The following is a 27,042-nucleotide window of genomic DNA, read 5'->3' on the forward strand; positions in this document are numbered from 1 at the left end:
TCTGAGAACACTGGGCATCTAATTATTCTTAAATCTTAAAGCAACAGCACACTTGGCACTGTGAAAGACCTTAAAGCCACGGTGCTCTTATGAACACTGTTTACACTTGCATTTTCCTGGTATACTCTTAGCCAGTATTCAAACAGAGGTCAGTCCTTTTTTTTTGGTTTTAATTATTTGGCCACGTGGACAATGTGAGTATAGGAGAATCAAACTGCTGGCCACCAGTAGCTACTGTTGCCTTAAACCTGGACCTGACCCTTTAAGAGGCAGGGCACTTATTAATCTAATTTGCAAATATACTTTTTTTGTTGTATTTTTTTGAGAGAGTAATCGTGCAGTACTGCAGGTCCACAAATTTCCTGAATACCATCATGTGACTTAAAAGCAACAGTGAAACAAAGACACCACCTCTGCCTGGCTTGCAATTACAACAGAGATTGAGAAATAGGAAGAAAACATTCCAGAGCTGCAAAGGGCAGAGAAAAATGCCAAACTCTTTCTAGAGTATGTAGTATGACAGGAAAAGCCAGCTCCAGAAGAAAGGAGAGAGAAGGCAAGAGGGAAAAATATTTCCTTGCTCAGTCAGAAAGGAAAGAAGACGAAGTCTCAAATGCCTTCTTCTGTTACACCCATGAGCTTCCTCCCTGTCAATTCTGTAATGGAATTACTCTTAAAATACTTTGCTGTATTAAGACGGCAGAATTAAAGTGGACAATTCATCTTCTCCTCCCATGTACAGAAATAGTTATACTGGTATAAAAATTTATTCCTATTCTGGAAAGCAAAAATATTACACAGTCCTGTGCACTTTTACAGCAGTACAGCTTTATCTTTATCAGAGCTTTCAYTGGCACACAGATTTAAGTAAAAAAAGAAAAATTTACACCCCTTCCTGACATAATCATGCCAGTACAAGCTTCAGATATAGACCAAAAGGGTATTGATTGAGCTGTTTTGTGGAGTAGAGGGCTTTATCACATTAGCATTGAAAAGATTCCAATTGCAGTTTAAACATTAGAAGATTCACAGACATAAATTGGGCATAAGTAAGCTTCTGTCTCCCCAGCTTCCACGTGGCAGTTTATCACACTTACAACAAAGTTGTGCAACACAGCTCTTTATTGTACAATGTGTTTGCATTGCAGTAGCTTATGGGCAGTCCCGCTGACATCAGGATCCCTTGATGCTAGGTGCAGTACAAATGCAGATTAAAAAGAAATCCTTCCCCTTGAAACCTTAAAAGAGGCAAAAGATGAAAGGGCAAACAGAAGCACCGAAAGTTGAAATGACTAATTCATTCCTCATACAGCAAGTCAGTAAAGTAGCCATTAGTACAACGTTAGTCTCCTGACTCCCAGTTCAATGCCTTTCCTGTTAGAAAAGGCTGTCTCTTCATCGGATCCTCAGAGAACAGCTTAAGTGTCTCTAGAAGAATGTAGGCTTGAAACTTAGCAGTATAAGTGAGGATAAACACTAATTAGTAGAGTTTAATCACTTCTAATTTGGACAATATAGCATCAAAAAGTAGCTTTACCCATTTTCTATTTATTGCTGTATGAGAGGAGGTACTACGCCATCAAGATCTATCCTCATATTATCATATTACTTTGCAACCCCAGATTTTTTTGGAGTCAACATCTTACAAAGTAATGCAAAGATGTTGTCGTGATAGGGTGATAGGATGCAGCAAAATGGCAGATCAAGAAGCGATTCTTGAATTGGAAGGAATTTTCAGAAAAGCCAGTGCAAGAGCACTGAGTACCTTCAAGGATTCTTCACAATGAATAACTTTCGCTGTTTGAGCAGCAATTTTAATTCCTCAGGAAAAAAAAAAAATCATGGAAAGATTCCAGGACTGCAAGTTTCCTTTCTGAATCCCATTTCCTTCCTTATTTCTTCCTTCCTTCCTCCCTTTCATTGATGACAGGCCAGAAGAGACAGAGACCCTTAGTCTGAATTCATGCAATAGCTCCAGTTTTTATAGGTCTATGCTATATCCTGCAAAAGAGAGGGCTCTCTGTTGGCTCATACATCTTCATTGTAATTGAGGGTGTAATTGCAGGAAGGCTGTAACATGCATTGCAATAGTAATCATAAACCATTAGATGTTTTCAGTATTACATAACCAGGGCAAGTGGCACAAGAATGTGTCAGGCAAACTGGAGCTCGCTGCAAAGGCTTCAGCACATGCTTTCTTCCTGAGCGGTGATACTGTTTCATTGCCACTGGTATCCAAGTGCCCTGGCTTGAAGCTGTTTTGAGTATGCCTACAACCACGGCTATCAGCTTTCTAATCGCGTTGCAAACTGAGTGTGGTGACACAGGATGTTTCTACCACATGCTGTTGCATCAGTGCACGAGCAGGCGCTATCACATGATGCTATGACATAACATTATACACTGATTCTGTCATATGAGCTGCAGACCAAACACTGCTCAGCTGAAAGAAAACTGGTTTCTCCTTCTGGTAAAGCTGCAGCACAGTGAGGGAGTCCTCTCCTCTTGCAGGGGCTGGTATTCTGGACATCTGTAAGATTGGAGGACTCGTTCATTTTCTTCAAAATTTCCCCGTAATATTTACATCAGAGGAGAGGAAGGACAACCTTGTGATTAAAACACTGGACTGGTTCTCCAGTTGGATGGAGCTGATGCTTTGCTGTTTCTTGAGTGACATTGCACATGTCACTTCGCATAGGGTTTGTCTGACTAAGCAAGTGCACATGCTATAGGCGAAAAGGTTAAGGCTGAGAAGGGAAAGACCTGGAGAGATGATTGCTACTGCCCAGAGGGGCCACCACCCAGAAGAGCTGCTGCCGCATCCTCCCTGTCCCCATCCAGCAGCAGGACTAGGAGTCAACCTGGATTTCAGAAGCTTTGACATTAACAAAGACGACAGAGAAGCCGCAGTCCTTTTCCCATCTGCGTTGCCCTGGTCAGCTATATACATTGCTGATGCTTACAGATGGCCCTATGGAGGGCTTTTTTGCAGGCATGTTGCTGATGTTTACTAGTTCTGTGAGAGAGTTTCACAGCAAGTGTTCTCTCCTACAGTAGCATGCCCTACACAAGGATTTTGGCCAGAAGTAAAAAATATAAACACCTTTGTCGTTAGAAGCTTTCCTGACATGCATAAGAGCCATGATTAATGAGTGCCATTAATAGCTTTGAACCAAAATGCTGATCATAGCCAAATGGCCTGTACCCAACAAAAGACAAGTGATTAACRAATTCTGTGGAACTGTAGCGAAATCTAATTGCTTTAGTAACAAATCACAATCTATCCTTTAATATTCCATGGCATTATATAACTTTTCTTTTTTCATTTAGCAGGTGATAAGTGCCAATGAGTTTGACTAGTTACTTAGCACCAGCTCGGGAGATCTACTCAAAATATCCAGTACCAATAAAATGTAGCACTCTGCGTGTGAACTTCCTACTGTTAGCCTCAGTAGGGATAAAAGGACAGTTCTTAATTTGAAGTGTTGGACCAGGGCCCTGGAATATTGTTTTAACTCTTCCAGAGACTATCCCATACAAAATTTGGTAGTTACAAAATCTGGTAAATCCTTGATCTTCAGTCTAAATTGCTGTATTCATCTATAAAACAATGATAATAACAACCAGTAGTCAAAGCCAAGGGGAGCCTTAAATCTTTAATGTAATTATTTCCTGTTTGTGGGAGTACAAAGAGTTATTACTATTATAGCATAGGATGCCTGACCAAAGAGCAGAATTTATAGCACATTTAAAGCATATTTTTAACTTACAATATGTTACTGAATTAGAACATGTATGTACCTCCTGTTTGTGTCTGAATATGGGCTTAAAGTTCAGGTCTTGCAAGAATACTTCCTCTTTCCTGTGTCTTTATTTAACAACAGTCTTTTCCAGTTCAAAATTCTAGTGAACAGCCCATTCACAAAATGGCAGAGGCAGCATACAGCTGCTGTGAGACAGGATGTTCAGCCATAATTACGTTCTTTCTGCAGCCAACAAGTCCATCTGTAGTTCTGAGCATGTAAAACTCATTCTCCCTGTTTATGGTCATCAAAATGATGTCTAGCAAAAAGGTAAATGGTGCTCCCCCCAAATCCTACTTTGCTTTAGTGGGGAGCCTATTGCTATTGTCAAGACTTATTTATACCTTATCTGTATAACTTGTGAATTCAGGAGAGATATAATGAATGTAACAGCTAGAAATCTCTTCAGTCCCTTTTGAGAAACATTTATACACAGTATAAGTTGACAGGTACTAGTCAAGCTTGACAGATACTAGTCAAATTTGAAGTTAGACCTGTATACATACTGCCCACTATACTGCTTGCACCAGCTACCTATTAAGTACTAATGGCAAAACTGAGCTTTTACTTTTCATTTTACATAGGTTGCCGGAATAGCGGGGCACATAATTACATCCAGCCACCCTTTAGTACTCAAATTACAAAACTGCATCTCTGTGCCAGACCTTCAGGAAGTAAGAGATGGAAGGACTCTCACAAATAACATGTAATTACGTTAATGCAGAGAGCAGATCCTTTCCTTAAAAGCAGTCAGACTGATTGAAGTGACCCCATCTGGTTGATCACAGAACCAGATATGACATTTCAGTGGAGAAAAAAAGTAATGCAGGAAGTAAATTACAACAATCACGGTTTTGTTGCCTCTGTATCCACATCTGTTCAGAAATTGATATAATGAAACAAAACCTTTAGTGTGTAACAGTTAAACAGCATAAACGTGCCTGTCTTAGTAGAGTTTATTCCTTTAATTCAGAGGAATGAGCTGTACTGACATAAGGTACTTTTATATGATTATAGCTCTATTTGCACTAGGAGTCTGTATTGTTATAATTATGTCTACTTCCCAGACTGTTTTACTTACAACCATAGAAAACTGTCTGTAGACTAGCACTAAGATTTACACAGATCTAGCTAAGCTGTCAAATGACAGGCAGAAATCTGGACACTGCTCAAGTGCCACATTATAGAAATTTGGATAAAGCAGAGATCTGATGGGGGAGCCAGAACTAAAGATGACAACATTACTGAAAGGCTCAATATGGCTAGCTTTTCCTAAAATTATATTAGCATGTGTCTGTAGAAGTGGTATTACCAGCTACTGACATTTTCTAGGCAAAAAGCTCTATAGGTGGCCTGCAGAATACAATGTTTGTAAGAAAGAATAAAACTTATGATAAGAAAGTAGCTCAGTTAACCTTTTTCTAAACACTTTCTAAACACTGTTTTTACCTCTGGTTATTAATGGACCTTTGCTCCTTTGCCTGGAATCTTTGCCATTTATGTCTCCTTCCTTCATTTTTCTTCAGCTTTCAAACGTTACCCTGATTCTTTGTTCTTCAGTGCACCTTTTCTCACTGCTTCCCTCTTCAGACTGCAAAGACACAAACAGATTACACTGATGGACGTTCTTGCAACTGTGAAAGTGAGCAACAACCTTCTGCAAAAAAAGTTGCACTAAGATATCAGGTTCATGTCTGATAATAAACTCCCCCAAATCATTGCCAGCTTTTATACAAAATCTTATTTGTCTAACCTTGTCCAACTCCTGTTCCCCTAACTTGTCTTTCCTTCTGTTTTCTCTGTCATGTTTTGATTCAAGATTATAAGCTCTTTAGGGGAATCTGCTTGCCTGGAGAAATTCTGCCCTTTGATGTGCAAATGTGTCAGTGGGAATTTCCTAAAAGCAATGCAAAGAATACATGTTGCCTAAGAAAGAAATTTGGTCATAGGGCATTGTTTTCATTTGCTTTAATTTATTTTAAAACCTTTTTACACCTCTCAGTGTATATATACTAGGCAAACATGCACATTCTCAGTATAACATAAAAGGCTACAGCGCACTCTTACTTACTACTTTCCAATATTTTTAACAAACTATCAAAAATGGGGGCTAGAAGAGATGTTAAGAAATTATCTTGTCCATCCTGCAGCTTCAAAGAATCTCCATTTCTCTCAAATTCTCCTTTTCTGTAACCCTCTGCCCATGTTCCCTGTAGTAACAAGCCTGGATGTAAACCATCCAAGTATTTTCAAGCTCAGTTCCAGATGAGCTCAGGCCCATCTCAGATCTGCAAGCAAACGCTCTTTATCTACAGGCATCCTGTTCTTTCCCAACTTTGCCACAGCAGGAATGCAGCCTACTCTGTTTCCAGCCAGAAGCTGTCAGACACATCCCTTCCAGTCTGTAATTCCCCAATATGCTGACTTTTTCTGTTCTTCATTTTATTGATCTGCTTTAGAGAATGTAGGTATTTCATATAATGTACTTTCTCCTGTCTTTTTCTATCCCTTTCATTTCTGTAATTAATTTCATACTCGCTCTTCTATAAATTGAACTTGATAAGAACACCCTCCATACAATTGTTTTTCCCTCTATTTGCAGGGGGAAATGTTTCTAGTCCAATGCCAAAATGCAAAACTGCACAAAAAGCAAAAAATATTCTTCTTACTCTAAACACGTTCAGCCGTTTATTACTGACTATATCCTAGGTTGGCATAAATCACCATATTTTGTGTGGATGTTAACTCTGATTACCCAGATCTACACATCTCTGTATGGCAACAGAAATACAGATTTTTTTTTTTCTGGATTTGTACTTTTTTGTGTGGTAGAGAGTATTAATGATAGATGCTCATCTATGCCTGTAATGGAAAACACCCTTTTCTGGAGCATGTCCCCTTCCAGTACTAGGGAGACCAGGATTTTATTCTTAGTTCTTTGTAAARGAACCCAGAGAGCAGTATGTGTTTTAAGGTATTTTACATTTAGACATATAGTGTCCTAGTTAGTATCTGATGCAAAAAATGCCCATATTTAGGGCACAGAGGGATTTGCCTCACAGCTCTACTGAGTCAGAGGTTTGTGAAATCTGTGTAACTGATAGGATTCTGATGCCATCAGCTGGGAGGGCCTGTAAAACGGAAGGGAATCATTACAGTGCCCCACAGAAGTTGTCTGATGTTCAAGAATATTGGTGGATTAAGACAGTGACAAGTYGTGATGGTACTGAATAATTAACAACACAATTTTCAGAATGCCAGATTGTTTGTTCTGATTCACTAAATCATCACAGGGCACACTGACCCTGAACCACAGTCCAGCATCAGTAGTACCAGCTAAAAGTAACACTACTGACGTCAGAGAAGCTACTGTTGGTTTCTGCTGCGGTGTACCAGGTCAGATATTACCAAAAACAAACAAAAAGAAAAACCCAAGAGGCTATTTCATATTTACACAAAAGTGTATGGGACTGAAAAGATTCTGAATATTCCCTGCTATCGTGTTGATCTGTTACAYTCAGTGTCAGGCAAGTCACAGCCCTTATTTTGAGTTGTTACGTGACTCTGGTCTCGCATCAACTTTCCAGTCGTAGCCCTGTTTTGGGCTAATGCATGGTCTCATCAGCAGAAGGGAATACAAGTCCCCTTTGCATCTGCAGAGGCAGCGCTCTTGCTCTATAGGGTGCAGTCTGCTACCACCTGAGCAGGCATTCAGCTCTGCTGGCTTGCATGTGTATTCAATACTCCCAGGCCCTTTTCTTTCAGGACAGTATAAGCTGCTGAGGAGCTGGGAAGAGACCACCTCTGCCTCAGAAAACTGCAAGCTCTGCGACTCTGCACCAAGTTTAAGCAAGCTCTGAAGCAGGAACCTCCCGAACTCCCAGAGCCAGGTTCTGGTTCCTCATCACCCTGCCTTGCCTGCCTGCCCTATGGCCATCAGCCCCAGCTTTTCCTCCTAAACAGGCTCTGGCTGGAATATTTAACTGTGCAGTACTTATCAGGAGCAGGGAATGAAAAGCTGGACAGAAGAATAAGCAGTTCAACAAAGGCTATTTTAGATCTGGCAGACAGGGCTTTTTGCAGACCGAAACATCAGCTGGTCAGATCATCCACCTCTATATCAAAGCGAAATAAATGTTCTCACAAGGTGGCTCTGTCTCATTTGACAGCACTGCAGTGCTGAGTGTTGTTTGATCAGCACAACTAGTCAGACCTTGGCTCTCTGAAGATGAAAGACAAATTAGGAATCTGGCATCTTTGTGAAGGAAGGGGAGCAGGTTTGCAAAACAAACAAACAAACGGAGAGCACTGAAGCACAGCTCTCAGCAGCCAAACAAGAGCAAAGCCATGTCTGCCTGCAGGCTGCAGCTGTGCTGGCAAAGGGAAGGGGGCCAAGAGGCATCAGCTCTCAAACAGCTTCTGGGCTGCCTGCCTGTGCTGCTTTGGGGAAGGAGGAGATGGCAGAAAAGATGTATCCTGAAACTTTGAACATCTTTTTTATATATTCAGCAGGAAGCAGACCAGGACTGGATCTCTGTTCGAACCCTATCAAGGGTTGGCAGGAATTTGGGCTGAGGACTGTTTCTGCACGCAGTTAAATTGCATATTATGATTGCCAAAAAGGACTGTCCCTGTCCCCCCACCCTGCATATTACCCATATGTCACCAGGCCTGAGTTTCTCTGGCTTAACACCTCATGTCTTAATTTATACTATTCTCTCAAGCTACATTTTGCTTAGATGTAGGAGGCTTCTAAGTCTACAGGGTAGAAAAGAAACTGACCCACAAAATAATTCAGTATTCAATTACAATATTTTGTAATTATCCTAAGACATAGCATCTCATTCTCTCAAAGCACAATGTAACTATTCCAGAATTGAGCGGGTTTTATTTAAGTTTGTTTTAAGGCTTGTCCAAATTCACCTAGAAAGCCCGCAGAAAAGTTAGGAGGAGAAGATAGCTCTTCTGACTCTAGGTCCCATGCTTTGGCCACAAGACCTAGTATCCTCTCTAGCTTTAATGAAATCAATCAAAGCAAAGTTTATAGCCCCGGTTCTAATGAGAGACTTGGCATCTTGCACCACTGTAAATAATCAGCTATAATTACAGCGCAGCGCAAGGGAATTTAAACCAAAGGAATATAAAACAGCTCAGTAACATTTTTCACTGTAGAGTGGAAAAGACTGTCATTTCAAATCACATGGAAACATTGTGGACTGAGTGCCTGAGCCTGCCAGGCATTATGCTCTTCCTGCAAGGAGTCCGAATGCCTTCAAACTCATTGAAGTTAATGGCAGCTGAGTTCAGAGAAAACACGGGCTGAAGAGGAGCACACAGAACTAGTGTGTTGTGGAAAGGTTTTAAACAAAAGGGAGTGAAACAGCTGTGTAATAGATGTTAGTAATATTTGAGATTATGCTGTCATATATTAGGGTGGGGATATAGTGAACTCAAGGTTGGCCTAATTTCTGCATTGCTGGAATTGTTCCTGAGCTGTGTAGTCTGTCTTATCAGATAGAGTCACCCTTTAGGATGCTCAAATACCATCAATAAATAGAGATTATAACTTGCCATTCAATTGAGCCTTCAATCTATTCTCATTTTTACTATAATGGCAGGCTCAGATTCCGGCTGGAGAAGGTCCCATTCTGCAAAATCATGTAGAGAGAGAGAATTTCTGTCTCAAAGAGTTTATATTATAAACAGCCATAAGAAAATTGAGTAACTTGCCCTACTCATACAACATATCTAGGAAAATAATACAAGCCCTCTGACCTGCAGCTTAATACCATGTCTTCTAACTCATCAGTACAACTTCTTGGACCAAAAGACCACTGTCAACATTAAAATTTCTTGCTCATTCACAGCATATGCACACTGAGTTGACAGCACTTTTTCTGTTCAATATGATTCTTGGGCCTCAGTCTACCAGCAGTCAGTGGAAGGAGGAACTACTACTCTACTTCACATTATTTCACCTCTCAAAAACATTTTCAGTTAATTAAAATATGCAATATACTGCTAACAGAGAAGTCCTGTTTCTTAATATATCTCACACATACTGCACTAGAACTACAGTTATTCTTTATCGTTTACATGGTAAAATTTTGTCCTTTCATATATCCCCACTCAGGTTGTCAAAACACTTTAGAAAAGAGTACCTTAATTGCCCTCCCGGAAGACAAATTTTAATGTCTTCTCCTATTTTAGGTACTCAGAAGGTCAAAAAAAAAAAAATTCCTGGCTCTTACTCCCATTTACCATGATATTTGTTTTTGTAAACAAAMCAGAAAGGAATAGACACTGTTCCACAACTGACCAATTCTCTTGCCTCTGATAATCAGACTGTCAGTTACTCTGTTTATTGTAACAGTGCACTCCACTGTCAGGAAGTTTTTCCATTTATTTCTGGTACCTCTCTGACTCCTCCAGGATGGACCTTGGCAACGTCCCTTTATGAACTGCTTTCAGCAAACAGGTTTGAGTCTCTTCACACATTCTGACAATGTTGCTTTCACGTCCTGAGAGGTCTCCTGCATGATAAAGAAAGGGGGATGGAAATGAGGACACAAGAATAAAAATATAGACTGCTTGCTTAACTGACTAGTGTTTCGAAATGAGAAAGGCTGGTCTAAAGCGGCATTAAGGCAGGTACAAGTTCTTTTAGTGAATAATCCCAGTGTGAAGCTTTCAGTTAACCTTCAGTTCAGATAAGATACAGAGATGAGCAGGAACAGGCTAGAAGAAAGTAAATAATGTATACATCTGAGGGGAAGCATCACAGACCGAGACAGACCTTGCAGGGCTCTGGAAGCGAATGGCACACAAAGAATTACACAGGCTGGGCTGGAAGCCGCACTGGTTTCTGTTATGTTTCATCAGAGGAGAGGTAAGCCAAAACGAAGTCTCCAAGAGAGCTCAGATTTCTAAATCAACCTGATTTTCCAGTGAAGATGACTTGCTTTCTCTGCACTACCAAGGACCCTTTTCTACTATCATTGTTTAGGACAGTTCAAGCTCAAAACTCTCAGCATGACCTTCAGCCGTCTGAGATAACAGCTCTTGTAACTTCAGTGGGTAAATTTAGCACAGATGTATCTGAAAGCAGCTCCCTTACAAGGTACAATACCCAGGGCTAGCTTACAAAGAAGGGATGTTTTTGAGCCTAAAAAGAATAAGCCCAGACCTCTGTCTCTCTTATTCCTGTGCAACTAATCATCATGAAAACRCTGAATTCACCACATGCATTAGGCCATCTGCTCTATTTATTATACCACAAAGATGTGGTCCAAAAATGATAAAATCCCTAAGAGACCAAAAGAATGCAGAGAAAAAAATTAATCTAGTTTATCTCTAATATTCTATCTCTGCAACTTTTCCACAACATACTCTTTCAGCAGGCCTTTACAGATTAACTCCTTAGGTATCAGACGCCCATCCGTTTATAACATCTATGGAAAACAAATTCTGTTTTTCACAATAAGCAATGGTGGATAAGCTACAGAGAAAAGAGGGAAAAGGGGACAGGGAAACAACAACTCAAATTATAACAAGGGGAGGCAGCCTCGTCCAGGGCAGGAGGTGCCTGCGGCAGAGGCAGGAGATTACGCTCCTGGCTGCACCATGACGACCCTGGGAAAGTGGCCTCATCTCCCCGTTCCCCCTCCCAGCCGTTGTCTGTCTGGTCTATTTAGACTGCAAACTCTTCAGGGCCAAAAGTCCCATAATAAACAGCTGAACTGTGCCAATATTACTCGGAGTCACCAGGCAAATAACAACACGTACATGAAATAAAATAACAGCTGAAACTGCCACGCACAGTGGCATTTCACTAGAAGGAACACACAAGGGTGGCAGCGAGAGATGGAGAGGGGCAAAGACTGCTTAGAGATTTTTTTTTTAAATGTTTGCAGTACATAGCTTCATAGACAAGGCCCCTTACGCTCTTAGCAGTTTGTTGCAGGACTGGGGGTGGCGATGGGATGGGATGGGGTTTTTTGTAGAACAAGTTTCTCTAACCCTTTAACTTGGGGGGTGGGGGGTCACTTGGACCACCTTCACTTTCTGCTGTACTTTAGTGCTACTTAACCACTGCTTGAGAAGTCTTTTAATCTACCATTTAGGCTTAAAGTTTTTCAAAAGAGTTTGAGGAATTTATTCACCCAATTCCCAAAGTAATTCAATGAGCATTGAGCACACAGCTCTCAGTGCTTTTTTAAATATCTTTTTGTTAGAGTCAAACCTTTAGTACATTCTCTCACAGATCAATAATCCATCCTGCTTTACAGTTTTTCCTCTTTAGGAAGATTACCACCAAGGCCTGAGTTCTCCGTTCTCCAAAATGGAGAATGATGAGTCTGTAGCCAAACTACATGTGACTTTCGTTTAAAAGCTTTTCAGGCTTTTTAGTAGCTTTTCAAAATCCAGTTCAGAGATCCTAAACTCCTACTTAATGGTAGGGACCAGGCCCAACTCTTCTAGTTGGTGCTGATAATCCTTTCATTTGAAGGATGACCCTGAGCAGAGGCTTGTTTTAAGTCAGAGTTCAGGAAGACAAACATCTTGCACAATTTTCTTGTTGTTAATAAATTAATAGATTTCGGACAACACACAATTCAGACAAAGGTCTTCCAAACCATGAATTGGGTATTTCATAACTTTCCTATGTTATCCTCTGATTTTACTAGAGCTTGACAGTAAGCAAGGAAATTTGGACAGAGCAACTCATTGATTCTCTAGTTCCTACAGAATCTAAACTTTCATTACATCTGGCTTCCCCTTAAAACACTCCCGTGTGTTATAAACAAAAATAAATTGTGAATACAGTTATATTTCTGTAATTATTTAATATTTAAATGTCTGTTACATATGTATAAACCACAGAATAGTAAAGAAGAGAAGAAGTTGACTTGGGTCTGGCTGGATGATTGGACAATACCAGAAAAGGATATTTTATATATATATATTTTTTATTTATATTATATATATATACACACAYGTGTGTGTGTATAAAAAATTAACAGTGTTTGTACTGAAATCTATTGGTCTCTATCTCTGGCAGTAGGAGAGGTTCAAGCTTTCACTGCTTTCCTGGGCTCCTAGGATCACCTGTCAGCCAGTGCCGAGTTTTCCAGTGTGTACTTTGGCAGTAATGGCTGCTATTCTATTTTGGGACTAACAGCCCTTCTCTTTGACCACATAACTTTTCTGTTTTTCACCGTTCTCTTCACAGCAATCTCTTTTTCTCTTCAATCCTCTTTGTCCTCTCCCCCTTTCTTCCATTCTGCTCTTTCCTTTCACCTTCTCTTTTGCCTCCACAAACTCATGCTGAACTTTCTCAATTCCAGGGAGACTACTCAAAACAAACAGGAGCTTGTGAATTATTAACAGTGTAGACCATAAATAGCATATTTTTTAATTACAGCCAAACCACCAAGACGCGTGCACTATTGCACAGATCAGCTACTTTGGTCTTACTGTCACTGGCCTTAAGCGTTCCCTCAGCTATCATTTGTCATGAKTACTCGATAGAATGGAAACGGTAAAAAGGAGGGACACAGCTTGCGTGCGAATGAAAAAGCCCCATGTGTTCTTCTAGTACATTGCTATATATTTGACATAGTTACTGTTGCTGATCTAACTCCTGTTTATACAACCCAAACAGTGACGCCTAACAGAAACTGATAACCTCAGTGGTCCCTGAACAGAATACCTTGTTGGGATGGCTTGCGCAAACTGAAGGAGGAGCTGTCCAGAAACTGTGATCTAAATTTAATRATAATCTATAGGTTCATAAGTAGGATTCAAAAACCCAAATGAATGGCCTTTCAGTGGTAGAAGCCTTCGAGCAGAAAGGCATAGCGATGGAAATCAAGCGCACTAAGTCTCTCTGCTGAGAGTCTTGCAAGTAGCTAGAATATAGGAAATGCATAAAGAAAACACCTAGGCTCATCTTACCAACTCTGGATAATATTACAAAGGCATGCAAAGAAAAATCAGCACCAAAACCAATTTCTGTGAAAGCAGCACAGTCCCCTATTCGCGATACACCCAGACTTCAGATGGCTTGCCTAGTTCGTTCTAATAACTAACTGAATAAGTCAAAAAGAATTCAGCAAGGCTGATTAAGAGAATCATATAGCACATCAATTAAAAAATTCAAAGACAGAAACACAAATGCAATGTGTGTATCTAGATTCACTACATCAGTATGCAAGAATGTTAAATAAGCCAATCCTGCTGCTTTAACAGCCTAGGGAAAAGCCACGTAACCTGGTTCTTAGAAAATACTCTCAAAGCAGGCAGACAACAAAAAAAGTCCTCTTTCATTTATGAAATCTTATTGTAGTCTGCAATGTCTTGATGTAGAAAGATGGCAATGAGTTTATTAGCTTCCCAGCTGAACAGCACTGTGCAGACTTGGCAGCTGCGTCCACAGAGGAGGATAATGGAAAACACATAAATCAGCCTGGAGTCGTTTGCGCAGTCTTTACAGGCCCTCGCAACATGTGACTGCGTGGGGTATGCAGCCTGGTGCCACCCTCGATTCCATAGCTACGCCTCACCAGAGAGCACAAAAATTGTCTGAAAAATAGTCCAGTTTGGTTCRCTTACAAGGAAATAAACATGACAAGGCTCCGAGGAAGGGAACTGTGGATTCTTTATCTCCTCAAGTTTTGAGTGCTTTTTAAAAAGATATGTTTACCGACCAGAATGGTGCAGTTGGCAGCCTGCAGACAGCACCCAGCCTTCCTCCTCTTCTACACGTCCTTCGGACGTGAGGCAACTTCCCTTGCAGCAAGGCATGCAGGGAGAAGGGGTTGGTGAAGTCTCTAGAACAGTCTGTGAAGCCAATTTCTAATAAGCCTGCAAAAGCCTGGGAATTTACATACCACAATTTGCCACAGTGTCCTTAACCCGCAGAATGTGGGCTGGCAAGTTCAAAGACTGGCATTTGGACTCCTGTGTTGTAAAGGCTGAACAACAATGCAACTCCTAAAATTCCTCACTGTTTGAAGATGCATTAAATTAGACGACATTATATCCCTGTGTTACACAAAGACCAGACTAAAAGATCTAATTATCTCTTCTGGCCCTCAGATCTACTGTATTAATGAGCAGAAAGCACACTGAGGAAGAAAGACCAACTAGCGAAGCATTACTTACAGAAATAATAAATTGCCAAATACTTTGCTTCTTTTAAGAAAGCTATCAAGAAAGCCAGTAACACAGTACAAAACTGTGCAACTTGTCTGTTCTCTTGTCCTGGATGTAACAGCCCCTCAAGGTGAGCAAACAGAACAGAGCCCAATTCCGGCTGCATGTGAAGCTTGGCAGGAGAAGTCCTACGCAGTGAGTCACCTCAGCTATGGGATGGCCTGGTTCAAACATTCACAACTTATGAGTAACTCCAGAGCAGCATTTCACAATATCCACTGGCTACAAATCTCCCTTGTTAGAAGAAGCTGTTGAGGGGTTAGTTGAAGACAGCTGTTTCAGGGTTTCCTATCAGCAGCCAAGAGAGAACTGATAGAGCAGGAACAGGATCTTGCTGCTAGAAAGTACTGTGACAATTTGGTGCTAAGAGAGTATCATACAAACCAGATTTAATAAACATGTGAACTGAGTCATGGTAGTGCTTGGACCACCACACAGATATTCAAACCTCCTTCCTGCTCCTTGTTTTGACATTGCCCTACCCCACGATTTTAATAATGCTTCATTGGCCTTGCTTACAGAAGGGCAATTTCTGGATATTGCTACTGCAGAATAGCTAATCCTTACAGCTATTTCAGTATAACTACTGCTTTGGAATAAAATCATAGTTATTCCATAATATCTGTGGTTAATTATCCTGCTATCTGCTTTTTGTAAGTACAAAGAGAGAACAAGGAAGGAGTCATCTAGTGTCAGAACAAGGGTAGAATTCAGATATGCGAAAGGAGGAAAAAAAGAGGAAAAGGAAGAGAAAGAGAAAGGAGAATATATAGATGTTATTTCAAAATCATGCAGTGAATGAGGTAGCCTCAGGGTCTCTTTCTCCCCGAGTAGTTTATGGACAACCCCAATAACTTCAATAGAAAATTCAAAACTTTACCATAAACCAGATCTTGTTGGATTTAGCCACTAAACTATACAGTAAAACAAAAATACATCAGAAGAGTAGGAAGCTCTCCTGAGAGTTTTCTAGCCTCTGGTTAGGAAAAACAAAACCAAGTGCACATCACGCATCCATCCCGCAACAGTCCTACAAGCTTAAACGCACGTTTTGTTTTACGTGTTGCCTCGCAGTCCCAAGATCAACAGACACGGAGGATGTCACAACCCAGCTAACAGATAGCGGAGGCAGTATCTGCCTAACTCACCGAGGCAGGAATGTTAACTGCCGCTTGTTGGATATTTAAGCAAGAAAAGAACATTCCTTATCCCACCCGAGAACTATGCAGTTTATCAACACGACCGCATTACATCCCCATGGCAGCAGCTATGAAAAGCCTCCTGACTGCAATACTGGGAGAGTCGCTAAGATACTCTATACTCTATATTGTGAACGCCCATGTTTTGGGGGATCCACACACAGTAAATTTAGCTCCTTAAAACAGTTAAAACGTGACTCATCTTTTGGGGATGAAAGGGGACTGAAAGGCGTTGCCAAAACGGGCTACGACTGCAGACCTTAACGCGACGGCACTGCCAGGTACCGTTCCACCCCTCCCCCCCAAACGCAGCTACATCACGGTTTTTACTTAAGAGCGTGAACAGGACCAGGCTATATTTTAAGCAAGTCCAGGAGGGTTTTTTTACGAGACGGGCTGCTGTCAGACGGCGCATTGCTTTTTGCGGGGCGGACGGGCCCAGCCTCCGCAGCAGGCAGAGGCCAAGCGCGCGGGTACAACCGGCTACGCCGAGCCGAAGGATGCTGCGGCGGGCGGCAAAGCGACGAGCACCGGGACTGCGAYGCGGGATGAGACTAACAGTACCGCTGAGGAGCAGAAGTTAGATTAACAGGGAAAGCTCAGGACAGGGTGTTAAGGCGTCCCGAGGGGCGTCGGTGTCGCTGCCGAAAAGGGAAGAAAAATCCCCGTGTGCCACCCGAGCTGCCGTGGCTCTTTCAAGGGCTGAAAAAGGTCGGAAATTAAAGCAGGGGGCCGAAAGGGCACCGCGTGCGGGGCCACAAAGCACGGCAGTTAATTTTAAGCCGGGAATTGCCGCTCTGTTTCCGAGGGCGGCGCGGAAAGGCGGCGGGCGGCCGCGCCTCAGGGAGCGCCGCCCGTCGAGCAGGCCGCGGGGCGGCTCTCCGCAGCACCCCGCTCACCGGGAGGCCGGCCGGGCCCGGGCCCGGGCCGAGGCGAGGGGAGGGGAAGGGAAGGGAAGGGAAGGGAAGGGAGGGGAGGGAAGCGGAGTGGAGGGCGGACCGCGGCCGCCTCCCGCCTCCCGGGCGCGGGGCGAGGCCGCCGCCTGCCCCCCGCCCCCGCGCTACACCCCGCGCCGCGGCGGCCATTTTGTCCCAGTCCCTGCGTCTCCGGCGAGCGGCGGTCGCTCTCGCTCCGTTGCGCCCGGCCGTGCCGCAGGTCCCGTTCGCTCCGCTCCGCGCCCGAGCCGGTCTGGTCCGAGGGGCGGCTCCGTAGATGGCCAGCTTTCCCCTGGATGTCAACGAGAAGCTCATCGGTGAGGGGCGGCCGCGGGGCGGCTGCGCTCGGGCCTGGGGSGGGCGCCGAGGCGATTACAATTAAATCCCCGAGCGAAATTAATTACTAAAGCTGCTCGCGATCGGGGTGGGGGGAAGGAGGCCGGGCGGCGGCGTTCCCGCTGCGCGGGCGGCGGGTGAGGGAAGGAGGGAGTTCAGACAAGCTCTTTTGGCACAGACTGCTCCCTTCCGCCGAGGGGTAAAGTCTCGTTGAGCGGCGTTTATGTAACGCTGCGCCTGTCACAGGCAGGGACCCCCCCCCCCTTTGCCCAAACCCAAAACCGCGCACGTGCTGCGGGGCTAAAGTACACGCCGAGAGGAACGGAGAGGAGCGGGGCGGGGGCGAGCAGCCGCCGCAGGCTGCCATGGCGGCGGGACCCAGCCCGGAGCTCGCTTTAAATAAGTCGACGTTTACCCTGAATTCACGCCGGAGTGACTATACACGGCGCCGTCCTGCGGCCTCTGTCCGCGCCCTGAAGATGGGCTTGGTGAAAAGCCCCGGTGAGGTCTCCTTACACCCGCCCCCCCCCCAGCCCAGCCCAGCCCGGGCTGCGGAGGGGAAGCGTTCCCTATCTAGCCGCGTTATAAAGCGGGGGAAAACCAGCCTAATCTGCTCACGCAGGGCTAACTTGTTTCCTATGATTGTTGCTTAAATTATTTTCCTGAGGGAGGGGCCGGATACTAAAGCGTGTAAGTCTATTCACGTTTTTCTTAAAGTGTTTCAAGGTTAAGGAAAAAATCACTGCTAGGCAGCTTATTCACTGATCTCTGAAGTTTGAGGTGCAACTGGAGCATAATTCCACTGCTATCTCTAGAGTTATAGTTAGAATAATTTAAATAATAGCTGTTCTCAGTAAATTCTTAATTGATTTCAGTTGTGCTTCTGGCATCAAGATGTGATATTACTTAATGACAGCAAGGAAATTTTAACACTATGCTGTTTCTCTTTAGTGACTTAATCTCTTTTGCAGCTGAGGCTGTTTTCACTGGTTATATAGTGGCAACAAAACACTTTCCCCCCCCCCTTACTGAAAATGTAACATGAAATAAAAACAAAATATTTAAGTAACATACTGCCTAGTTTCTTTGTAAGATTCTAAAATACGCCGAGTTTATTTTTTTTTAATGGAATTTCCTCTTTGTTTTCTTTTTAGCTCGGTCACGTACTGTAGGAGAACTCTTAGCCCCAACTTCTCCTTTTGACAAGAAGTGTGGACGTGAAAACTGGACTGTTGCATTTGCTCCTGATGGCTCATACTTCGCTTGGTCACAAGGGCATCGCATAGTGAAGCTGGTTCCCTGGTCTCAGTGCCTTAATAACTTGTAAGATAAAACYATACAGCTTTTAATTAATCTGAAAAACTTAAAAATTTTAAAATAGGAGATAGTAGATTAAAATTCATGTTTGGGCTTTTTTGGCTTTGATCTGTTTGGGGAAAAACTAGCATTATGTAATTCCTTAACCTAAAGTATGAGCTATTGTCTCCTCTTCTTGTCTTGGAGGATTCTATGGCCATCAAGGGAAACAACTGGATTGTAACCTCACAAATGCTATGGAGGAGTGATTCATTAATTAATTCAGGCGCTCTAAAATAAGAGGAAGTTAGAATGAAAAGGAAACTTAAAGACTAAAGCAGATTGGGACTTTATAGTTTCTTATCAGAAAGAACGATTTGGTGTTAACTTCTAGGAATTTATTTAAAGGGAAAGCTGTTTCCTTACTATTCTTTTTAGAATACCAGCTAAATTCCGAAAGGCACACCTTATTTTTACTAGCAGATTACATTTTAATGAGGCTAGTAACCCGCAGTTGCATCTTTGTAGCTAGACAGTTACATTGACCCTTACAGCAAATCTACTTTCTTTGTCTTTGTGGTGGTAGCTTAGTTGGTTTTCCTGTGCTGGCTTCAGTATATCTTCCCAGTTTTTAATGCATGTAGGTGAATTTCAGGGAATCTCTTGCTCATTTAGAGGAAAGTCTTAGAATTTTTTGTAATTCATTTTCTCTATAAATGCTTCCAAAATGTTGTTTTTCAAAGTAGGTTAAGTTAGTGCTCCCTAAAAGAAGCTTAACATTGTATTATATAGAAAGGTTCCGGTGTTAATAATTCTTCTGACAGTTGTGAGAAAACTGCTTTTATAATTTGAATGTAAAAATGCTTCATTAAGGGCCTCCAAAATGTATCTCATGCCAACCCATCGATTTCTTTACATCTTAAGAAAGACCTTTTTGTTCTATTGTATTCTGAATGTTACATGATATACCACTACTTATTTTTATATTAAAAATATTCTTTATGCTATTTTTTGTTTGTTTTACAGCTTGTTGCATGGCACAAAGAATGTGGCAAATTCAATCAGTACAAGACTTTCGAGACAGAACAGTGATAGCGGTCAAAAAAATAAGCCTTGTGAACATATAATAGACTGTGGTGATATAGTCTGGAGTCTTGCTTTTGGGTCTTCAGTGCCTGAAAAGCAGAGCCGCTGTGTGAATATAGAATGGCATCGTTTCAAATTTGGGCAAGACCAGCTTCTCCTTGCAACAGGCTTGAACAATGGGCGCATCAAGATATGGGATGTATATACAGGTAGAGTGTGCAAGGGGAAGTTTGCATTTCAGTGTCACTTTATGCAGTAGTAACATCATTAACGCACAGAATAAATTGCTTACAGAATTTTAATTGGGAATTGAACTTGAATGCAAGTTAAGTAATCTAAAAATAGCATGAACTCCTGCAACTAGAAGTGTTCAAATACTCTTTGAGGAAGCAACAAGCTCAGATCATACTTTTGAGATTAAAATTGATGGATAATAAAGCCTTATTGCTGCAAAATGGTTAAGTATGTGATTGACTTCTGGTACACCAGTTGCTTACTCCAAAATGTTCTGCTGGATAGTAGTTTTAGGATACTTTCAAATAAAGGAAACTTCATCTGGGAAGTTGCTTTCAGTTCTTAAGTATGAGGAAGAATTTATGTTGATGAGGACCTTTTATTTTTTTAAAGGTAAATATTGTTCAAGTGATAAGGGACCAAATCTGAAACCAGGGAATCCTGTAAGTTACCTAGTAACACATTTGGGAGAAAACTTTTCAGCTTTTAAAAGTGAAACAAATGACTACTGAGTAATCTGTTGTTATATCTTAAAAATTAAGCTCAGCATGCAGATGTGTATCAAAAGACAAGTCTTGCCTCATTTGTCAGGCATCTGATCCTAGTATATAATTCGTGTAAAAAGTTCCTAGCTTTAAAGGAAATTGCTCTTCAGCACAGAAGAGTCTAAAAAGATACACATGCATTTTACTGTGTGAAGGATTTCTACAAAGAATATTTGCTGTAGTTCTGTATTCTTCTGCCTGTGCTCAAAATTCCTTGTGATTTCTTTTTGACTTTAGTTTTTCCGTAAGGAATTTAATTGGAATAAAAGGCTCCTCTATAAGCCGTTATTTTAAACTGTGATTTTTTTCACGTAACAGGAAAACTCCTCCTTAACCTGATGGACCATACAGAAGTTGTTAGAGATTTAACCTTTGCTCCAGATGGCAGCCTGATTTTAGTGTCTGCATCAAGAGACAAAACACTGAGAGTGTGGGACCTGAAAGATGATGGTAAGCATTTAAGAAGTTAATCTGTTGTAATACCTAGGAGAAATATGAACATACACTCCTCTAGTAATTGTTGTAAACTCAGTTGGCTCTACATTTCTTTCAAAACTAACTTCCTTTTATTAGTCACTTGCTCCATATGTTCCCTTGAAATACTTTCTCTATATGTGCCCTAAAAGTACAGGTTGGCAGTGGGTTAAGAGTGTATGAACTGACCTTTATGAATAGGGACATAGGATTTGGAGGCTGCATGACAGATAACTTTTTTTTTGTGTAGAATAACACTGCAAGATGTCATTTGGAAAAGAGTATGCAATTTCATAAGGGAAAAACTAACTGGAAAAGATGTTCATACTGGATTAGGAATCTTTAACCAATTCTTATGGAAATGTCTTTCTTTTTAGGAAATATGATGAAAGTATTAAGAGGACACCAGAACTGGGTATATGGTTGTGCATTCTCTCCAGACTCTTCCATTTTCTGTTCTGTTGGAGCTAGTAAAGCAGTATGTGTCAGAGTTTCTTGTTCATTAAATCTACTGAATTGTGTGCATAATCATTTTAAATCTAAGTAACATTAAGCTTGTGCTCGGTGTCATGAACTTCTAATGTTTTATGATGATGTACAAGTGCATGAAATAAAACTAGCACATGGTGCAGAGACACTGATTTATGAATTGAACTTGCACTGCTTTTAGTTGAAGAAACTTTAAGCATTCCTTGAGAAGTAGTTCTGCACATGTATATAGTATAAAAACAAAGATGACTAAAGCTTCCAGTGTTAAAAGATACTTAGATTAATGTATGAAACTATTTTGCTATTGATTTTATCCTTTCTATTTCCTGCTCATTGAAAAGGACTTTTCAAAGTCTGAGCCAGTCATGATATGTCCTGCTGAAAAAAATGTTTCTACATGTTCTCCAATACAAAAGGCACTCTTGTGTCTAAAGATCTAGAGTGAAGAACAGCACACTGGTTTTGTTTTCATCTGTATTCTAATGTCCTGCTAGAGAACTGAAAGCAGTGCAGGTAAAGCAAATATACAATAAGCTGCTTTTCTGGGCACTGAAGAGTCAGTATATAGTAGAATAGGAAATTCAGTCTAGTTACAGGGGTTTTTTTGGTTTTTTTTTTTTTGTAGTTTAACAAAGTCTAGTGGTGCTGAGTAAAAACACAATGTGAACATTGAATACTACTTTGTAAGGATGACTGTTCAAATGCATTTTATACATTAGAGTAAGTTATCAGTGCAGACTTGATAGAGAATAGTTGAGGTCTGGGTTTTGTTTTTTCTTTAAATAGAGCAGATGTGGATGTATACATTGATATCTGTAGGCTTTGTGTTTTCCATAAGCTTCTTGCTTTCCCTGTCACAGGTGGTGGCAGCAATATTGGTGTGATTGAGGTTAAGCTGGCACCACTCACACAGGAGCACAATGGTGTTAGCTGGGCAGAAAGAGTGGCATCTCTGGCTACCAGGCTGGGGGCGAACTTTACCATAGGATGAAGTAACCTTGCATTCGACTGCAAGGTGTACTGTACGTACGCAGGTGCTGGTTGATGTCCACTTTCTGCTTKCTTTCTTTCTTTTATTATTATTATTTTTTAATTTTCACAGCAGTGAAACACACTGACTCCTAAAACTTAGTTACAGTTTTATGGAATGTTGGGGTCTTCCTGGTGAAGTTGATCAACATATTTATAACTGATTATAAAATAGTTCAGTTCTAGGAAGTATGAGAGGCACTAAGGCTCTGTTTGCTTTGGTCAAACATATATATTTACCCAAGATGTCAGTATTTAATCTGTGCAGTAAAACTGAGTTGGTGATAAATCAGGGACCCTAATGAGCTCTTTTAGGGACATAGTATTTTATGCCGAAAACTTGCATTTTCTGTAAAATCATGCTGCAGTACATAGCTCTTTCCTATTACATTATTCTGCAGTCTTCATTTTCATTACATAAAATGTACAACTGCATGTAAAATTCCAAAATACTGTTATCTTTTATCAATTTCTATAATATGCAATAAGCTGGGTAAATTTTAATATTAATGGATTTTTTTATTGTTGACTTGATTTAAAATGCATAAATACTTTCTAATAATGTGGTTATACTTCCCTGTTGTTTTGCCAAAGACATAACTTTTGGCTGTGAAAATTCTCTTTGCTTGCAGTATCTGTTTCTCTTCCTAGGCTGACGTTGGTGATCCAAGCCAATTGTAAACAAGTGATCTTAAAGGGGATGCCACTGGAGTAACAATATGTTAACATTACATTTTCTGTCTGTATATTTCTTAAAATTTTGGTAGTTACTGAAAAGAGGGGRCTGTAGCGTTTAACCCTATTTATTTCTGCATATTTTAATAAAATAGTTTTGTAATACACCAATTTCAGTAAGCTACATGCTTAAATTGTGTTGCCTTTATCTTACATTTTGGCTTATTTTGTTAATAACATTTAACAAACTTGAGTTAGAACTTGCATGTCTGCTTTAATTATTTTTTAAAAACTTGATTTTAATCTGAGTATGACACTGAGCATATTTCTTAATTGTAGTAATTCATAATGCCTGATTTTAATATTATCTTAAATAAGACTAGCAGCTATACTTTAAAAAAAATGTAAATGTGTCATTGTATCTCTGAGCAGAGCTATAACATTAGCTTTTTTAATTGCAGGTTTTTCTCTGGGATATGGATAAATACTCCATGATACGGAAACTAGAAGGACATCACAATGATGTCGTAGCCTGTGAGTTTTCTCCTGATGGAGCTTTACTGGCTACTGCATCTTATGATACTCGAGTTTATGTCTGGGATCCACATATTGGAGTTATTCTTATGGAATTTGGGTAAGCAGTCAAATCTGGAAACTCTTTCTCCTGGAATGAGGATAACTACTTAATTAATGTGTTTATGTAATTAACCGATAACTAGATTTGGGGAAAATTTCAGTAGTGGCTGATGGAAATACCAAAGTGGCAGAGCAGTGGAAGTTTTTCTTCTATCTGACAAATAGTTTAAAGCACTAGTATTTTCAAGTGTACTAATTTAAGCATCTGCAATAAAGCTCAAGTGTTTAGTACTACAAAAGATATTGTAGTTCAGCCTCCACTTCTGATTACACAGTTAAACGGTAAATCCATTTTTTCTTCCTCACCTTTGCTGGTCATGGCTAAAGGAAACTCTTCCACAGTTCTTAAACATTATACTGTTATGTGTCTGTCTGTCTCCAGGCATCTGTTTCCCCCTCCTACTCCAATATTTGCTGGAGGAGCAAATGACCGATGGGTCAGATCTGTATCTTTTAGTCACGATGGACTACATATTGCAAGTCTTGCTGATGATAAGTAAGTATGAGGAAAGATTTGTTAGACTACTTTAATTCTTCCCCTATGACATCAACTTTTAAATACTAAGTCCATCCCCCCACCCAAGAAATCACTTCTGATGGGCTTGGTAAAAGTAGATGAGTTATCCGGTATGTGCTAACGTTCATTCTGAACAGGCAAAGAGTTGTGTACAGGGTAGCTGATCTGAATAACTTGTGTGTAGCAAATAACTGAAAACAGAAAAATAGGGCTTGTAAACAGTGAAAAATGTAAATGGAGCTAATGATGCAGTTAAGTCCTTTATATAGCTTTAGATTCCAAAGTAAAAGGAAAATTACTCTGATCTGGTATTTAACTTCTGCTAATGTTGCAAATCCTATTTTGAAGAACCATATTGTAGAAGGTGAAGAATGGTTTCTCAAGATGACAATGTGGGTATTAAACTATCTAAAGGAGGTTTTAGGGTTTACTTATTTATTTTAATTAAAACAAGCATTACTAGGATTGCTTATTATGTGTCACTTACTAAAAGATCAGCTATCTAAATCTATAATTCAGATTATTGCTTCCTGCTGTTGAAGGCAAACTTTTACTTTAATTGGCAGAATTAGAATTGTTGAAGATGTGCAGGTCAAGGTATATATTAAGAATGAAGTTACAGCATTTCAGGCCAAATTTGAAATGCCATGTATGCATATTAAAGCGTTTATTAAATTCCCTGAATTCTGCTTCAGACCACTTTTTCCTCTAATGCTGTACAATAACTTGCAAAATTAAATGGCTACTCTGAAAACTTACCACTTAGTTCTTCCCTTCTCAGAATGGTGAGGTTCTGGAGAATTGATGAAGATCACCCTGTACAAGTTGCACCTTTGAACAATGGGCTCTGCTGTACCTTTTCTACTGATGGCAGTGTTCTAGCTGCAGGGCAAGTATACATTTAAACTTTTTTCCTAAAATGTTTATTTACAATACAAACCTTGAAAAAGTTGGCTAAAAGTTGTAAAAATCTTAATTGTGACTTGCAACTTGATACTTCTGAATTTGTTTTACCTCTGGTACTATTTGTTTAAACATTCTTGGAATAGCAGTAAAATCTAGAAGGTGATAAACTCCTTATCTTTGAGAATAAATAAGTATACAGACCCACAAACATACGAATTGGAAGAACCCATTAGATAATCAAAGGAAGTTATTCTGCTTTAGGTGGTACACCAAATCGCTGTTGCATAGATGATCGGTACCATAATGATTCTGACAAGTTGCTATTATTGTGCTGCTTGTAGCTTAAAAGAAGAACTGGCTTCTAGTGTAAATTAGTCTGGGATAAGCTAGAATTAAGCAACAGGCAGTTCAGAGCATATTCCCCCTAACTAGCAAATGTATGAGAGAATTTATAGTAAATTGAGATCACTCAGGTGGAATAACTGTGGTTTTTTTGTTCTGTTTGGGCAGGACACAGGATGGAAGTGTGTATTTCTGGGCAACTCCGAAACAAGTTTCCAGTCTCCAACACCTGTGTCGTATGGCAATTCGAAGAGTGATGCCCACCAGCCTAGTCAAGAACTTACCTATCCCATCAAAAGTGGTGGAGTTCCTTTGTTACCAGATTTAAATGCAAGGGAGGAGAGAGAAGAAAACAAACAAACAAACAAAAAAACCCACAACAACACCCAAAACTGGCAGGTGGCCCAGCTGCTGAAACTGGCTAAATACTTTAAAGAATCCTCAACCTTTACAGCCTTTAAGCTTAAAACTCTACAGGTTTTCAAGAGCTATTTAAATGGATAACCTAAATATTTTGTCAGAATGCCTGACAAGTTTAATATTTATAGAAAACACAGTAGAAGTATTCCTGATGTTCTCAATTTTCTAAGATATAACTGTGAAAACATGTACATACATAGACATAAGCTGCTATGTGTTATCAATGTACCTTTAAAAATTGCTTTTATGATTTTTAATGTGTATCATGTATATATTGCTTTTGTAGAGCCATCAGATGCATCTGTGCTGTAAAGTGGAAGGATAGCTATTATTCTGGGACACTGAGTTAGAAAAAATATTGACTTAAGGAAGCTTAACTGCTCTGTATGTATGTACATTGGGATTCAGGAAACTGATACACAGATGCGAATTCATGTTAGTTTATTTCATGAAAAGGTACAGCTTAGCTTTTTAGAGCAATGTATGGTGAAGGGAAGTAGGCTGAGGTAAGGGATGGATTATATCTAATGTAAATCCAAGAATGTTGCCTGTGTGTCAGCTGAAAAAGGGCCTTAAGTTTTGTATCAACAAAAAGGTTAAATTTCAGTATTGGGCAGTGTTAAAGAAATATTTGCTTACATTTCTAAAATCTAACTACTGTATTGTTGCCTGATACTGTGTCTGTAAAGAGAGACAAGTTTACAGACTTGGTTTATTATTCTTTGACCCTATAATCTCTTTGGGGGTGATTATTGATTATTGGCCAAAGATAAGCAAAATACTTGTTTTTGCCTTCTGTTATTTATCTGTACCTGCAGATACAAAGAATGTATGCATTGCATAAAATGCCTGATTATATATATTTTTGTTGAATTTTTTTTATTAAAAACTTGTATAAAAGTC

At 40.4% G+C, this 27,042-nt stretch overlaps 1 protein-coding gene and 1 long non-coding RNA gene across 4 annotated transcripts; one reads left to right on the forward strand and one right to left on the reverse strand.

Annotated features, from left to right (window-relative positions):
- Positions 1-1,104: 1,104 nt before the first annotated feature.
- Positions 1,105-18,042, reverse strand: LOC112968210. Of its 3 annotated transcripts, none has more exons than XR_003254293.1 (4): positions 17,906-18,042; positions 10,219-10,336; positions 5,253-5,394; positions 1,105-2,530 (listed from the first exon to the last, which is right to left on the reverse strand). It is a non-coding gene; the product is annotated as an uncharacterized LOC112968210 (long non-coding RNA). The 3 variants fall into 3 exon arrangements; XR_003254292.1 differs by having other exon boundaries at positions 1,105-3,600; XR_003254294.1 differs by lacking the exon at positions 17,906-18,042 and adding an exon at positions 16,550-16,731 and having other exon boundaries at positions 1,105-3,600.
- On the forward strand, positions 17,295-27,042 carry WSB1 (WD repeat and SOCS box containing 1). Its single transcript, XM_026070199.1, has 9 exons — positions 17,295-17,471; positions 18,645-18,813; positions 19,813-20,081; positions 20,970-21,101; positions 21,503-21,603; positions 23,780-23,952; positions 24,337-24,450; positions 25,253-25,360; positions 25,888-27,042. The coding sequence occupies exons 1-9, from the start codon at positions 17,432-17,434 to the stop codon at positions 26,045-26,047; spliced, it is 1,266 nt and encodes a 421-aa protein (XP_025925984.1). The 5' UTR covers positions 17,295-17,431; the 3' UTR covers positions 26,048-27,042.

This window comes from Apteryx rowi, unplaced genomic scaffold (assembly GCF_003343035.1).
Source record: "Apteryx rowi isolate R43461 unplaced genomic scaffold, aptRow1 scaffold_307, whole genome shotgun sequence".
NCBI lineage: Eukaryota > Metazoa > Chordata > Aves > Apterygiformes > Apterygidae > Apteryx > Apteryx rowi.